The sequence below is a fragment of the Perca flavescens genome, chromosome 2 (genome assembly GCF_004354835.1).
Source record: "Perca flavescens isolate YP-PL-M2 chromosome 2, PFLA_1.0, whole genome shotgun sequence".
In the NCBI taxonomy this organism is placed as follows: domain Eukaryota; kingdom Metazoa; phylum Chordata; class Actinopteri; order Perciformes; family Percidae; genus Perca; species Perca flavescens.
Window position 1 is genome coordinate 17311184 of NC_041332.1, and position 13810 is coordinate 17324993.

A 13810-nucleotide genomic window follows, 5' to 3' on the forward strand; every position below is an offset into this window, starting at 1 on the left:
TTAAATTACAATGAAGACACATTATTCTATAAGGCTATTAGTGCCTATAAATCATATTTTTATTATTATTGTTATTTTTGTCTCAATTTGAATCACAGCTTTATTGACAACCATTTAAAAGCAAATGCCTTCATAATGCCAAAGAGAGAAACAAATATGTTCATGAGCAGTGGCACCTAGCATTTGGGATGAATACTTAGGCCCATAAAAACCGTCTAAAGGATTACAGAATCCATGCAGCATACCCTCATGCTGACGATCGCCACCCTGAGGTTGGTCCCGCCCAGGTCAACAGCCAGAGCGCTCTGTGTCTCCAGGATGTGATCGATGTCCTGGGAGATGCAGTCTCTCACCGGGGGAAAACAGAAAGTCTTCTGGAGGGGCTCATTCAGGTCAATGGCCCGTAAAAACTTGAGAATACGAGGAACTGCATTGCCATCGCCATAAATCTTAGAGCTAATGAGAAACACTTACTTTTAAAAAAACAGAAAACCATGGAAAGACAAAGTCATGTTTAAGGATCTGTAAGGTGTAAACATGGTGACGTGACTTATAAGTAATAAAGCATCAATCCTGTACTTAAATTCAACATTTGCACTAGAGGCAGAGCATTACTGTTGCAGATCTCTATGAGCTAAAACCGTTGCACTAATGATCACATCTCAATGGCTAATTTTAAGGTAGACAGCATGAAATACTTTTCAAAGGCTGTTATGGCCCCAAGTTTACTCTTATTTCAGACCCCAATACTCCTTGCGTTAGCCAGAGAATGTGTGAAATTATTTATTAGATTTTTTAAACACTGTTTCGACTAATCAAAACAATCTGCCAGACAGTTTAGAAAAGTTATGTGGCTTGCTCCTTTGTTAAGGAAGACGAGCAGCGAGTTTGACTGAGACAGTGGGCTTAGTGATTTAAAAGACAGAAATACAACTAAATATAAAGTAGATATACTATACTACTTGTACTATAAAGGCTAGACTTGTTGTGGTAAGCCTTAATAATAGCCAGAGCAAGCATGTATGCTCACATTAAAGAATCAATGCTTTTGGAACTAGAGTTCAGAGAGATTAAAAAAGAATTTACAAGAGACCAACTGGAGGACAAAGGCCCACTGAGACAGGCAGGCAGTACATTAGTCATACCAGGGGTATCTCTTTCCAAACTGCAGCTCCAGAGCGTGGTATATCTTATTGTGAGTGTCGGCATCTCTGACATGTAGAACATTTTCACCTGGGGGAGAGGGAAAAGTCATCAACACGGTTGTTAAGACCTGAGGCAGAAAATAACGCTTGCTTTGTATTGCTAACAATACCTTAGCAGCATGTTTGTCTTCCAGCTGCCACAATCCTCTAATATTTAGAACAATTCCTTGGGTCAGATGACAAAAGTAATGACTAAAAACGCTCTGTGACCAAATGTAGAAACAATTTTTTCAGAACTGCACCGTATTTCAGCACAAGTGATGCATCATCAGTGATTTAATCCATCTCTTGACCTTCCTCTGACAGATAGCAAATCAGGACCATAATTATGGGTAGCGGGTAACTATAATCCCGTTTTCGGTCATACATACCCGTTTCTCTGCCAGTTTGCCTTGTTCCCAGGTTAATGACAGGCGTGCCAAAGGCCCCTGCCTCTCGTACACCACAGCTGCTGTTTCCGATCATGCAGCCGGCGTGCTTCACCAGCTGGATGAACTGCTCAAAGGGAATGTGCTTTACTGCCCGGAAATTGGGGTGCTGCTCGATGCCCTTCTTTCGCATCACACGCACCATCTCCTTACTTCCTGTTTACATAAGAAGGGACGGGGTCAAGTGACATAGTGTACACGCATTCATATTCATTAAATTAATACAATTTCACAAATGTACGACAATCTCCAATCCAAACGTGTTTGTCATCCTACATGTAGTTTTATTTGACAAAACGCTCACATAGAGGAAAACATAGCCTGGAAAAACAAGTAAGGGCTAAAGGGACCAGTAAGCAAAACTAACCGGCATCAATGTTCGGGTAGAGGATGAGGGTCTTTTTGTTGAAGGACAGCAAGGCATCCAGCATCAGGCCATAGATCTTAATGGAGTGCTGGATGTCAGTGGTAACTGGGTGCTGCAAAGCCACAATGTATTCACACTCTTGCGAGTCATCACCTGCAACATGCAACATGTATAAACACCCCGCGCGTGACATACAAACATACTCTAATGTCTCATGCTGTATTTCTGTCCCATGACTGTATCCTCACGCACCCAGCCAGCTCTTGATGATATCCATGTAGTCGTCTCTGTGATTACTTGACAGCAGCTTATCATATACAGGGCAGCCAGCCAGCAGGATGCGAGTGTGGTCCTCGCACATGGCGATGAGGTGCTGCTCTGCCCCGCGCGTGCAGCAGGCGTGGTAATGGGCCAGTTTGCTGATGGCGTGGCGGATTGAGTCATCAATTGTACCGCTCACCTGAGAAAAAGGGAGAATAGAGATGTTTCATGTCATTTGCTAACAATTACTAGTTTTTGTACACCAGAACGCGCTAAAAATCCTGCACTGTCAATCACTTGTCATTTATTCCTTTAATCCATTATTGTTCTCTGTACCGCTTAAAAAGAAAAAGTATATAACCGAATAGTTCACACGCTGTGTGTAGTGTGACATGAAATAAAATGTAGGACTAGATTAATCACAGTAGAACTTCTCTCCTATATTCGAGAGCCGTGCCTCCTCACCTCTCCTCCCTCCACGTGAAGTATTCTAATGTTCATCAGCGCTGCAGCAGTTGCTAGGGCCAGCGCGTCAAAACGGTCACCATGGATGACGAGGATGTCGGGGGACAGCCTCTGTAGAACATCAGGGAGTTTCACAAGCGCCAGGCCAACGCTCTCCACCATGGCTGCCTCATCTTCTCCTCTCACTATGGTGTGGAGCTTGGAGCCGATGTCAAAGTCATCCTGCTCGATCATACGAAAAGTGTTCCTGCAGAGCGGGAAGTAGGAAAAGACAAATTAAAAGGAGAAACCTAAACAAATGAGTCGAGTTTCACAATGAATGCCGATCTAAACCCATTGAACACCTGTAGGTGGTTATGGTCTGTTGTGTTGGCTAAAGCGTCCATTGCAATTTATACTATGGATGGACCGATTATCGGCCCTGGCCGATTATTGGATCGGTTTTTGGCAGTTTGCAGATTAGCTCTATCTGTGTTTTATTTGCCTGATAACCGATCAAGTTAATCAATTAAAAAGTGCGCTACTTTGGCTCCGCTAAAGGTCTGTCTGTGTATCCGCTTTGGTTTCACTCACCACGGAGTCTGACTTAATGTCCCGCCCACAACACTATCTGACTGTCTTTTACTGTATAATGCTGACAGTTTCTAATTTATTAAATAATTGCTTAAAGCATTTAAACAAAGTTTTGTGTTGGAGTTTGTAACATTCCAAAATCCTAATTTTGAATTAAAGATTTTCATTTTCCCTGTAAATGCATATCGGTTCCAAATATTGGTTATCGGCTTCATTAACTACTAATAATCGGTATTGATATTGGCCTTGAAAAAACAGTATCGGCCGATCCCTAATTTATACATTACTTTACTGATTTGGGACATCTGCAACAAGCTTTTTTAGAAGGACGTCATCATACCCATAGTCATCAATGAGATGTGAGCCAAGCACCACAACTTCCAGTTCAAACTCGTCAGGGTGCATTTTGATCCCAGACATAATGGGGGCCAGCTTGGAATAGTCTGCTCTGTTGCATGTCGCCACACACACCTTCAACTTCCTCTTGCACTACACCAAATGGAGGTACACACACACACACACACACACACACACACACACACACAGTTTGTTATTGCAGGAATACTATAATTGTCATGTATAAAGGCTTTATATATATATTTTTATACCTGATTCTCCTCTTCCATCTTTTTCCTCTCCATCTTTTCTCTGCTCCTCAGCATTCTTAGATAGTATAACTCCTGGAAAACAATGACAATAGAGAGGGTGAGATCCAGTAATGGGTTTGTAAAGCATAATATTATCTATTATTTTCAACACTCTAACGCGCAGGTCATACTCACTTGGGCCTTCCGAATATGCAGATGCTGTAGCATGGAAACACAACAAAACTACACTAAAAATGTTTGGCATTTCACATAGAGAACACATGCTGACACATTTGTTCAGAGGTGGGAAACATGCTATGGGACAGTGCTTTGCATGGTAAGGTGACGGTCATACTGCTGTTACACTATGGTCACATGACAGGAGGAAATTGATGAAAGGACTGAAGCCCATAAATGACATTGGGTTTTATTTTTCTTTGAGACTAACTGCCACATATCATCTTGTCATCACAAAAACAAATTAAAATGCTAGTAAACAAACAGAACACGCGCAGTTTCTTTTTTTAAAAGACCTTTATTAAAGTTTACGCAATATAAGTTCATAAAAAGCCTACAGCAGGTTACATGTTATATTGTTTAAAAAGAAACGTGCAAACCGGTGCATAATGTGCAAAATATAATAAAGACATAATAAAGTGCATCAAGTGCGTGAAGTCCAAGATCTTTTATTTCATTTGTTCCATGGAAGGAGCTTGTCTTTGTCCACAGATCTCCTCCTTCGGAGGAGAGAGATAGAGCACCTGCTTACACACAGTGTTGCTATCTGTTGTAAAACAATTGTACTTCTGGTCTTCCACAGTTTAAAACAAACTCAGTTCTTTAAGTTTCTCAGTTAAACATCTTCCAGGAAACCGTACATCACAGATTTTTAACACATATCGAAACTTACCCAAGACACGTTTAATTTGTCCCAGCCTTCTTTAGCAGTCCACTAAAAGAGCAGAAAGTTTTGCTGTGCTAGAGCTTCAGAATGCTCGGGGAAATGAAGCTTGTGTGAACACTAACGCACTTTACAACTTTACTTGATTAGTAAAACAGCTAAGCTACTGAAAAGCCATTTGATTAAGAAACTGCAAAGCTACTGATAAGAACTTACACTAGTGACCCTACTGCACAACACTGCTTGCAATAAAAGTGAGATTTGACGTTGTGACAGCATCAGCAAATATCTGTGTTGCAGAAGACTTAAAACTAGCGATTGAGACCATAAACTCATTATGAAAATGATTTGAAAATTAAATGAAAATGAAAATTTACTGAGGTAATAAATCAAGTGAGAAGTGGGTCACTTTCTAATAGACTTCTACAGAAACCAAACTCCTTTTGCAACCGCACATGTCGCCCCCTGCTGGAATTCAGATAGAATGCAGGTTTAAGGCACTTCCGCATCTGCAGAAATTTGCCGAACCGGATGCATTGTCCATTAATATTTACAGTCTATGCAACTGAGTGAGCTTCTTTAACATGTAGTGGGAGGCCATTCCACAGATGAGGGGCACAGTAGGAGATCAAGTAGATTTTCACTTGCAAGGAAAATATGCCTTGGTGTTGGTGCATACAACATATTAAAAGGAAATAAAAATAACGACAAATTACTGCAACAGTCAAAAACATGAAATAGAAAAAAAAATTACAATGCAAATATGAAAAAATACTATAACAAATATGTAGGTTTTAGAATGAGAAAGCTGTACAGTTTAGTGCAAGATGGGCAAAAAAATATTGATTAGGGGATGTGAAAAAGTGCAGAATATATAGAATACGTGGAATGTACAGAGATAATAGTCCAGGTGTTTTGATAATGTAATGCATAGTCTGTGTCAGTGCAGGTCCTGGGCCTGGTTGATGAGACCGGCTGGAGAAGGGAAGAAACGTTTTTTGTGAAGTGAGGTTTTGGTCCTGTTGCAGCCGTCTGCCAGAGGGGAGTGACTCAAAAGGTTTGTGGGACCAGGGTGGGAGGGGTTGTCCACAATCTTTCCTTCCCACCTCAGGGTCCTGGACGTACAGGCCCTGAAAGGAACAGCACGTTGAAGCCAATCACCTTCTCAGCAGAGCGAATGATACGCTGCAGTCTGCCCTCATCCTCAGTAGTGACGTGCCAGATGGTAAAGGAGGAGATGAGGATGGATTTGATAATGGCAGTGTACATGTGACCCATTACTGTCTCTGGCAAGTTGAACGGCTTCAGCTGCTGCAGGAAGTACATCCTCTGTTTTGCTTTTTTGATGAGGGAACTGATGTTCAGCTCCCACTTGAGGTCTTGGGAGATGATGGAGCCCAGGAAGCGGAGGGACTCCACAATGTTGACTGGGGAGTCACCCAGGGTGATGGGGGCGGGTGAGGCTGTGTCCTTCCTAAAGTCCACAACCATCTTAGGCAAACTGGTGCGGATGGTCTGAGAGTCAGAAACATGTTTCTCAGCTTTACATGCTGCTTCCTGTCAGACAGGAAGACTGTGATTTCTACTCAATGTTCAATTTGTTCAATAAAAGAATGTTAGAAATGATTTCCTTTTGTTGTTGAATTCAAGGTTCAACAATTTGTTGTATTTTATTAGAATACTAAAAGCAGCAGAACTGCAGAACTGAGTACACTGTAACATGTTTATCGCAAGTAATATCGTTATCGCGGTATTCAACAACGTTATCCCATATTGCATATTTTCCTCATATCGTGCAGCCCTATGAAGGGCCATGTTGACTGTCTACAGACATGTTGGCTCTGTAGGCGAACAGGAGTGGGTCAGCGATGGTTTTGAATTGAGACAGTATAAAGGCGCTCTGAAGTCTTCATAACCACAGAGGTCAAGGTGACAGGTCTGTAGTCGTCTGGTGATCTGTTTTTTTTTTGTTGGTATATGTTAAAAACATAAAAATGTGTCAGTCCATTTAATTTTAACTATGTACCTCCATTATCCTTTCTCTGATATATTAGAGGGCTAGAGTCACCTGAGGGTCAGACCTTACTAAACAACTTCAGTCAAACTGGGATATTAGTAAAGCAATCAAGATTAAATCACTGAGTAGTCCTAAAATAATCTTTGGTACAATTCCGTCTTCTCTTTAGCCTTCAACAGTGTGCACCAACAGCAGATGTCACAATATTGTATGTCACGTATACCTACCATCTATAAATGTAGCTCATCACCTATAAGTTAAACTATAACTGGTGAGAGAATCCATCTATAAACCATCATACCATCTATAAATGTAGCTCATAAGTTAAACTATAACTGGTGAGAGAATCCTTATTTTACAAATATTTGCTGCCATCTGCTGCTGTGAATGCATTATGACAGATTCCCAATTAAACCTTCAAAGTCTAGTTTTTAAATATAAAACACCAATTTCCAGGGGGCATTTTCACTTTATACATTTGAGCCAATGTCTGAGAGACCTTAAATTCCAGAGCGGATTGAGTGCTTGGGATTTAAAAACTCCCGCGGTTAGATTTAGCCACTGACGGAGCTGTATTTCACTCCTTTGGACTTCTGGGAATAGGAATAGAGGGTCACTGACATCACAATGAGCAAACAAAGATCAAATGAGTTGGTTTCCCACTGTGGGGACTACTCATGAAGAGAGAATAACAAAAGAGGGTTTATTAGGTTTATCAATGGGGAAAACACAGAGCCCTTTATCGAAGAAGAGCAAAGAACATCTCAACTCTGCAAATAAAAAAATGCCTTGTCCTTTAAAAAGGACTCTGTTATGTCTTGTGAGTGCAGCTGCTTTAGTAATGCCGCCATACACAACTTAATTTCATTCATGTGGTCACATCACAGTAATCCAGTATTGCTTAACTCAATGTTCCTGACGCCATACTGCTTGCTGTCTGTGACACGTGACCATCTGATAATCATGAACAGGTTGTACCAGAATCCCAATGCCAATGAGACTAGAAACAATGGGATGGCATCACAACAGACGTTATTCAAAGGACGATGGCAACGCTTTAATGCTGTTCACCACCACTGTCAAACTTGAACTTGAATCGTGTTTAATCCAGCTACTAGCTAACGGTAGGCTAACGTTACCCAATGCCAAGTGTAACGTTAGGGTTTACTAGCGTGACATGCAGCGATGCTTCTGTTGTTGCCTGTAACGTCAGTTTTGGAGCATCAGAGAGCAGCGCAGACATTCGCTCGTTAAGGCACCGGTGCCCTATAAACACCGGATTTTAACATGCGCCGTTCACGGCAACCCTTCATAGAGATTTATCAGCTTACTTTAATTAACAGTGACAGTAAAAATACATTACACACGCACACAGAGACCAAGTGTGTTTTGGTGTATGCTTAGTAGGGGTGTGCAAAAAAATCGATTCACACTGGTATCGCAATTCAAGCTCTACCGATTCAAAATTGATTCATAGAATTCCAAAAATCAATTCATATTTTTTTATTTTCAATAAAAAAATATATATTTTTCTATTAAAAATAAATAAATAAATAAATAAAAAATATATATATATATATATATATATATATATATATATATATATATATATATATATATATATATTATATATGTAGACTACTGCAATGACATGGGAAAAGTAACTACATTTACATACTGTGAATAGTTTTTTTTAATCGAGAATCGTTTTCAAATCGTAAATCGATTTTGAATAAAATTTTGAGCCTAAAATCAATATCGAATCAAGACATTTTCTGAATCGTGCACCCCTATTATTTAGCTTAAGCCATAACTATAAGATAGTTAGGATCACAGTGGCCTCGAGCAAAGTACATTGAGTAATAATAACAAGTGAAACAGGAGCAGAATGTACCACTTTGCGTGAGAGCAAATGAAGACGAGACACAGCACAGGGCCTCGACCCTGGCGGGTGTTATGTGAAGATAACACTCCCTGTGCTGGAGAAAAGAGGGGGCCCAAGAAATAAAGTACAAGAGATGAGGGGAAGAATAAATCGGGGCTCACAAGGTCTGACTCTAGAGATACGTGGACCGGCTCTGGCTTTTTGTCTGTTGCTAGAGAAACTGAGTCTCTGCATACTTTGTGATCCCACAGATGTGTGTATTGAAACTCCGATGCTTGACTGATTAAACAAATGTATTTGACTTTATCTTATCGTCTTATTTGGCTCTTGCTTAGGATCAATGTAATTCCAATTTAACAAATGCGGGGGGATATATAGGTCTTTTATTTGGAGTGAGACACATTGTCCCAAAAGGGGGACAGAGAGGAGGAAATCCCCAACAAGTGCATCTGCTCTTTTTACCTGAAACATTGCATTTCATCAGAGTGTAATCCTACCTTGTGATGTTAACATTATATTAGTTACTATATTAGTCCTGTTCTGGGAGAAAAAAAAAAGAAATCAGTGTCCACAGGGAAGAAATGTACATGAGAGTACCATTCACCTGTATTAATTCCATTCAGGATGCCACTGCAGGGCTTGACATTAACGTTTTGAGGCACTTGTCCTTTGGACAAGTACATTTACGTTTCACTTGTCCATGCACAAAAGTCTCTTGTCCGGGTAAAGATTCATGATTTTATAAAAAAAATATAATGCAGAATTCGAACAAACCATTGAAAGCATCCAAACACTATCAGCATTAATAAAATTCAGTTGAAACAGTAGAAACAAACGTCTCCCAACAATAGATTTCCCCTTCAACAAGAAAAAAGGATCTCCAGACTCCATAATACAAAGGAATATGTTGCACGCCGGTGTGCAGAAGTTAATATATTGAGATTCTAAGTCAATATTTTAAAGTTTGTCATTACTTTCAGATTCCTAGTCAATATTCTAAGTTACTAAGTCAACATATTGAGATACTAAGTCGATACTTTGAGATGTTGAGTCAATTTATTGAGATTGTAAGTCAATATTTTAAATGTTCTCATTGGTTTGAGATTTTTAGTCAATATTCTGAGTTACTAAGTCAATATATTGAGATATTAAGTCAATATATTGAGATACTAAGTCAATATTTTGAGATAAGTCAATATATTGAGATGCTAAGTCAATATTTTGAGATAAAATAAATATATTGAGATTCTAAGTCAATATTTTACATTTTGTCATTACTTTGAGATTCTTAGTTTATATTCTGAGATACTAAGTCAATATTTTGACCAGAGGTAGTGGTGACTTAAACTTATACTATATCTAAAATAATTTGTAGACATAACAATGGATTTTGCCACTAAATGTTGGTGTTAACTTTTTTTAATTATTTTTTTATACAATTTCACTAATTTCTACCCAGCAGAGGCTGATTTACCGAAGGGATCCTTTAAAAGGTGTAGCTACTTTACAGTTGATTATTACCTGATATGCATATTATTATTATTTTTTTTTCAAAAAGGAGCACAAAAAAAACCGACATTATAGAATGGCTTGTTTATTGCTAAGGCAAAATTAAATGATTTATAAAAAATGTAACAATAACTTATAACAATAACTTATTTCACCAGTAAGTTCCTGTTAAATGACAAAAACGACCACTGGATGGGAAAAGGATATTTTACAAAAACTTTGAAGGCAGTACGAGGATGGCGAGGCGAATTACAAGTGAAAAAAAGAGCAGCTGCACACTGTCATACGTTCCTCTCCAGTGAAATACAGACAGACAAACTTTAACACCGTTAGCTGTCAGCATTTTGACTGTGTTTACTCTAGCTGCTAGTTAACGGTAGGCTAACGTTACCTGCTGCCAAGTGTAGCGTTAACTAGCGCCATGCGGTTAACACATGCGGCATGACATGCGGCGATGTTTTAGGTTGCCTCGGAGCATGAGAGAGAAGTGCAGGCATTTCAGTGGCACCGAAATCCGCGTTGCAATTCGGTCCGGTAGATAACGGTCGTTAAGGCACCAGTGCCGTATTAGCACCGGCTCTCTCGTTTTCGGTCAACGATGTGGTGAGGAGGTAACGTTAAGGCGGAGTTAGCAAGCTAACATTAGTTAACTAACACCGGCAGATTCGCCGTGCTTTCATGTTGCATTGCTTACAGAGAATGAGCTGAACAGCGGGCTGGGTCTAACGTTTGCGGCCCGTTGACCGGCTACCGCTGGGTCCGCTGCCCGGGAATCCGGGAAAAAAAATGTATCATTTCAAATCCGTAACATGGACGTTATGAGTGGCACATAACGTGAAGTAACATGGCATTTTATTTTGTTTGAGTTTTAACTTCAGGGGCGTCGGACTGGGGGTAAAACCGATACTGATTATCAGGGCCCAAGGGGAGAGAGGGCCCTTGAAAAGTCTAACATATTTTTTTTCACCTGGATATTTTCATTTCCTAATTAAATTTCATAATGCATGTCAGATGAAATGTAAAATTAGTGTATTGGCTGAATAACTTGGTTGATTGACTGACTACATTTTGTATACAAAAAAAGACTAAGGTCTCACCCACCCCTTGGTAATGGGCCAAATGGTTTAGTCCATCTGCACGCATTTTGTTTACGTTAGCTAGTTCAGTTGAGCGTCTGGTGGAGCGCAAACTTCTGCTGTAGAAATGTCTCTCAAAGAAAGCCAAATCAGGCTACCAAAAAGAAAGGAAATACAGGAGAATGAGAGAAAACGAAAGGAGGGGAAACAATTGGTAACTGACTTCTTTTCAAAGAAGTGAGCACAAACTAAAAAACGAAATCCATGGTGCTAAACTGCTTGAATATCTCCGTGACTGTTAGTGCTAAAAACAAACGGAGACAACCCATTGAAAGAGCAGAACATACACTTTAAAATGATAATTTGGTTATACTTGTAATCTGAGGTAAAGGCTAAATAAATAAACTACACTAGCAATGCTGTTTGCATATAACACACCATTGTAATAGCCTAATTTAAAACATGTTCAATTTTAAATTAATAGGCTGTAATGTCTATAATTAGCAATAATAGGCTAATCAGTGTCATAGGTACACTGTAAAAAAGAAACACGTAAAAAAACGGTAAAAAGTCTGGCAGCAAAGTTGCCAAACACTTACCGTCAAATTACAGTAAAAAACCGTACATTATTTTACAGGAAAATTCTTTTTTTTAAATACAGAAATTTCCTGTAAATATTTTATGTATTTTTACAGTCTAACTATTGTAGAATTAAAACAAATTCTTGTTATAAAACATTTCTAGAATGTTAAACAAATGTATAAATCTTTATCAAAACTAAAAAAATATTGCAAAAATACCTTAAAATTACATAATTTAAATGAAAACTGCTGTTTTCATACGGTTTTCTGGTAAATTCACAAGCTTATCCAATCCATCCACAAGAACTCCCTGTTAAAGTACAGATTTCTGGATGTAAAACACACAAAAATGATGTAAAAGGACTTTCAAATACCCTCTTTTAGGCGTTTATTTTATGATTATCCAATCTATTTACGGTAAATTCCTGTTTAATACGGTTTTTTTACTGTACAAAAAAGAGAAGATAATGGGATAATACCTTCCAGAAACGTAATAATAGTCAGTACTTTATATAAACAATATTTGAGAGTATTTACAAGCAACTTTCCAATATATCTACATACTTTTACCATTGATTTATGTCGTTTACTTTAAATAAACATTCATTTATAGTTATAGAAGGCAACTCTCCAATATATTTACATACTTGTACCATTAATGTATGTTGTTTACTTTAAATAAACATTAATTTATAGTTATAAAAGGCAACTCTCCAATATATTTACACACCTTTACCATTAATATATGAGGTTTACTTTAAATAAACATTCTTTTTTTGGTTATAAAAAGCAAATATCCAATATATACACATAGTTTTACCATTATTGTATGGGTGTTCACTTTATATAAACATTATTTGACAGTAATAACAAGCAACTGTCCAATATATCTACAGACTGTACCTCATTATTGAATGGGGTTTTACTTTATATAAACTGTTCTTTATAGTAATTACAAGCAACTATCCACTATATTATATATATATATATATATATATATATATATATATATATATATATATATATATATATATATACACACACACAAACTTTTACTATTAATATATGAGGTTACTTTATATTACATTGTTTTATAGTAACATAAAAGCAACTATCTGGTATAGCTACACTTATATCGACTTTTCCTCATTGAAGTAGGGGGTTTACTTTATATAACATTGTTTTACAGTAATAACAAGCAACTCTCCATTATATGCACATACATGTTTATTTTATATAAACTTTGACAGTAATAACAAGCAACACCAATATATCTACAGACTTTTGTTATAAGTGCATGGGATTTACTTCATAAACATTATTTGACAGTAAAAACTATTACTATCCAATTTATGTTCACAATTTCCTCATTAGTAAATGGGGTTTTGAATATACAAAAACCAAAAGGCTATGTAAAAGTGCAGTTGCATCAACTACTTTTACACACAATAAATATATACATTTTTCTGCTGACATTTTACAGCATTGTCCAATCCATTCACTACAGATCTCTATTTGAGATGTAGAGATTTTAAGATGTATCATAACCAGGAAGTATCATAAAATGACCATTTACTGCTTGTTTTACAGATAAATGCACTATTTAAACAGTGCTATCCTTAAAGTTCACATATGAATAAACTTATGGGAGCAAAAACTGCCTGGTACATTACATTATAGCAAAAGGGGAACTATGGGCAATTTGGGAATTCATATATGTGTGTTCAAAATGTCAGTAAACATAAAAAAACTCTCCAAAATCCAAAAACTCAAATTTGTGATGTCATCTGATATAATGTCAGGAGCTTTTTCAAAAACAATGAATTGAGAAAGATTTTAAAGATGACACTGAGAACATCCAGGGGGATGTTTGGAGGTAACGGGTAGATTTTCTGTTTCAGAAATGAAACGCTAACATAGAATAAACCTCATTTTTTTTTTTTTTTAATTCTACA

At 37.8% G+C, this 13810-nt stretch overlaps 1 protein-coding gene across 3 annotated transcripts in view; it reads right to left on the reverse strand.

Annotated features, from left to right (window-relative positions):
- gne (glucosamine (UDP-N-acetyl)-2-epimerase/N-acetylmannosamine kinase) overlaps window positions 1–13810 on the reverse strand; it is a 34665-nt gene that overhangs the window by 2712 nt on the left and 18143 nt on the right. For 2 of the 3 annotated variants that reach the window (XM_028603671.1, XM_028603681.1), the window contains exons 2-9: window positions 3908–3979; window positions 3640–3788; window positions 2727–2973; window positions 2253–2460; window positions 2001–2153; window positions 1577–1789; window positions 1146–1233; window positions 246–456 (exon numbers count right to left, since the gene is read on the reverse strand). In XM_028603671.1, coding sequence (XP_028459472.1) covers window positions 246–456; window positions 1146–1233; window positions 1577–1789; window positions 2001–2153; window positions 2253–2460; window positions 2727–2973; window positions 3640–3788; window positions 3908–3979 — 1341 coding nt within the window. Of the gene's footprint in view, window positions 1–245; window positions 457–1145; window positions 1234–1576; window positions 1790–2000; window positions 2154–2252; window positions 2461–2726; window positions 2974–3639; window positions 3789–3907; window positions 3980–4081; window positions 4106–13810 lie in introns of all 3 variants that reach the window. The other variant, XM_028603689.1, reaches the window with a different exon arrangement.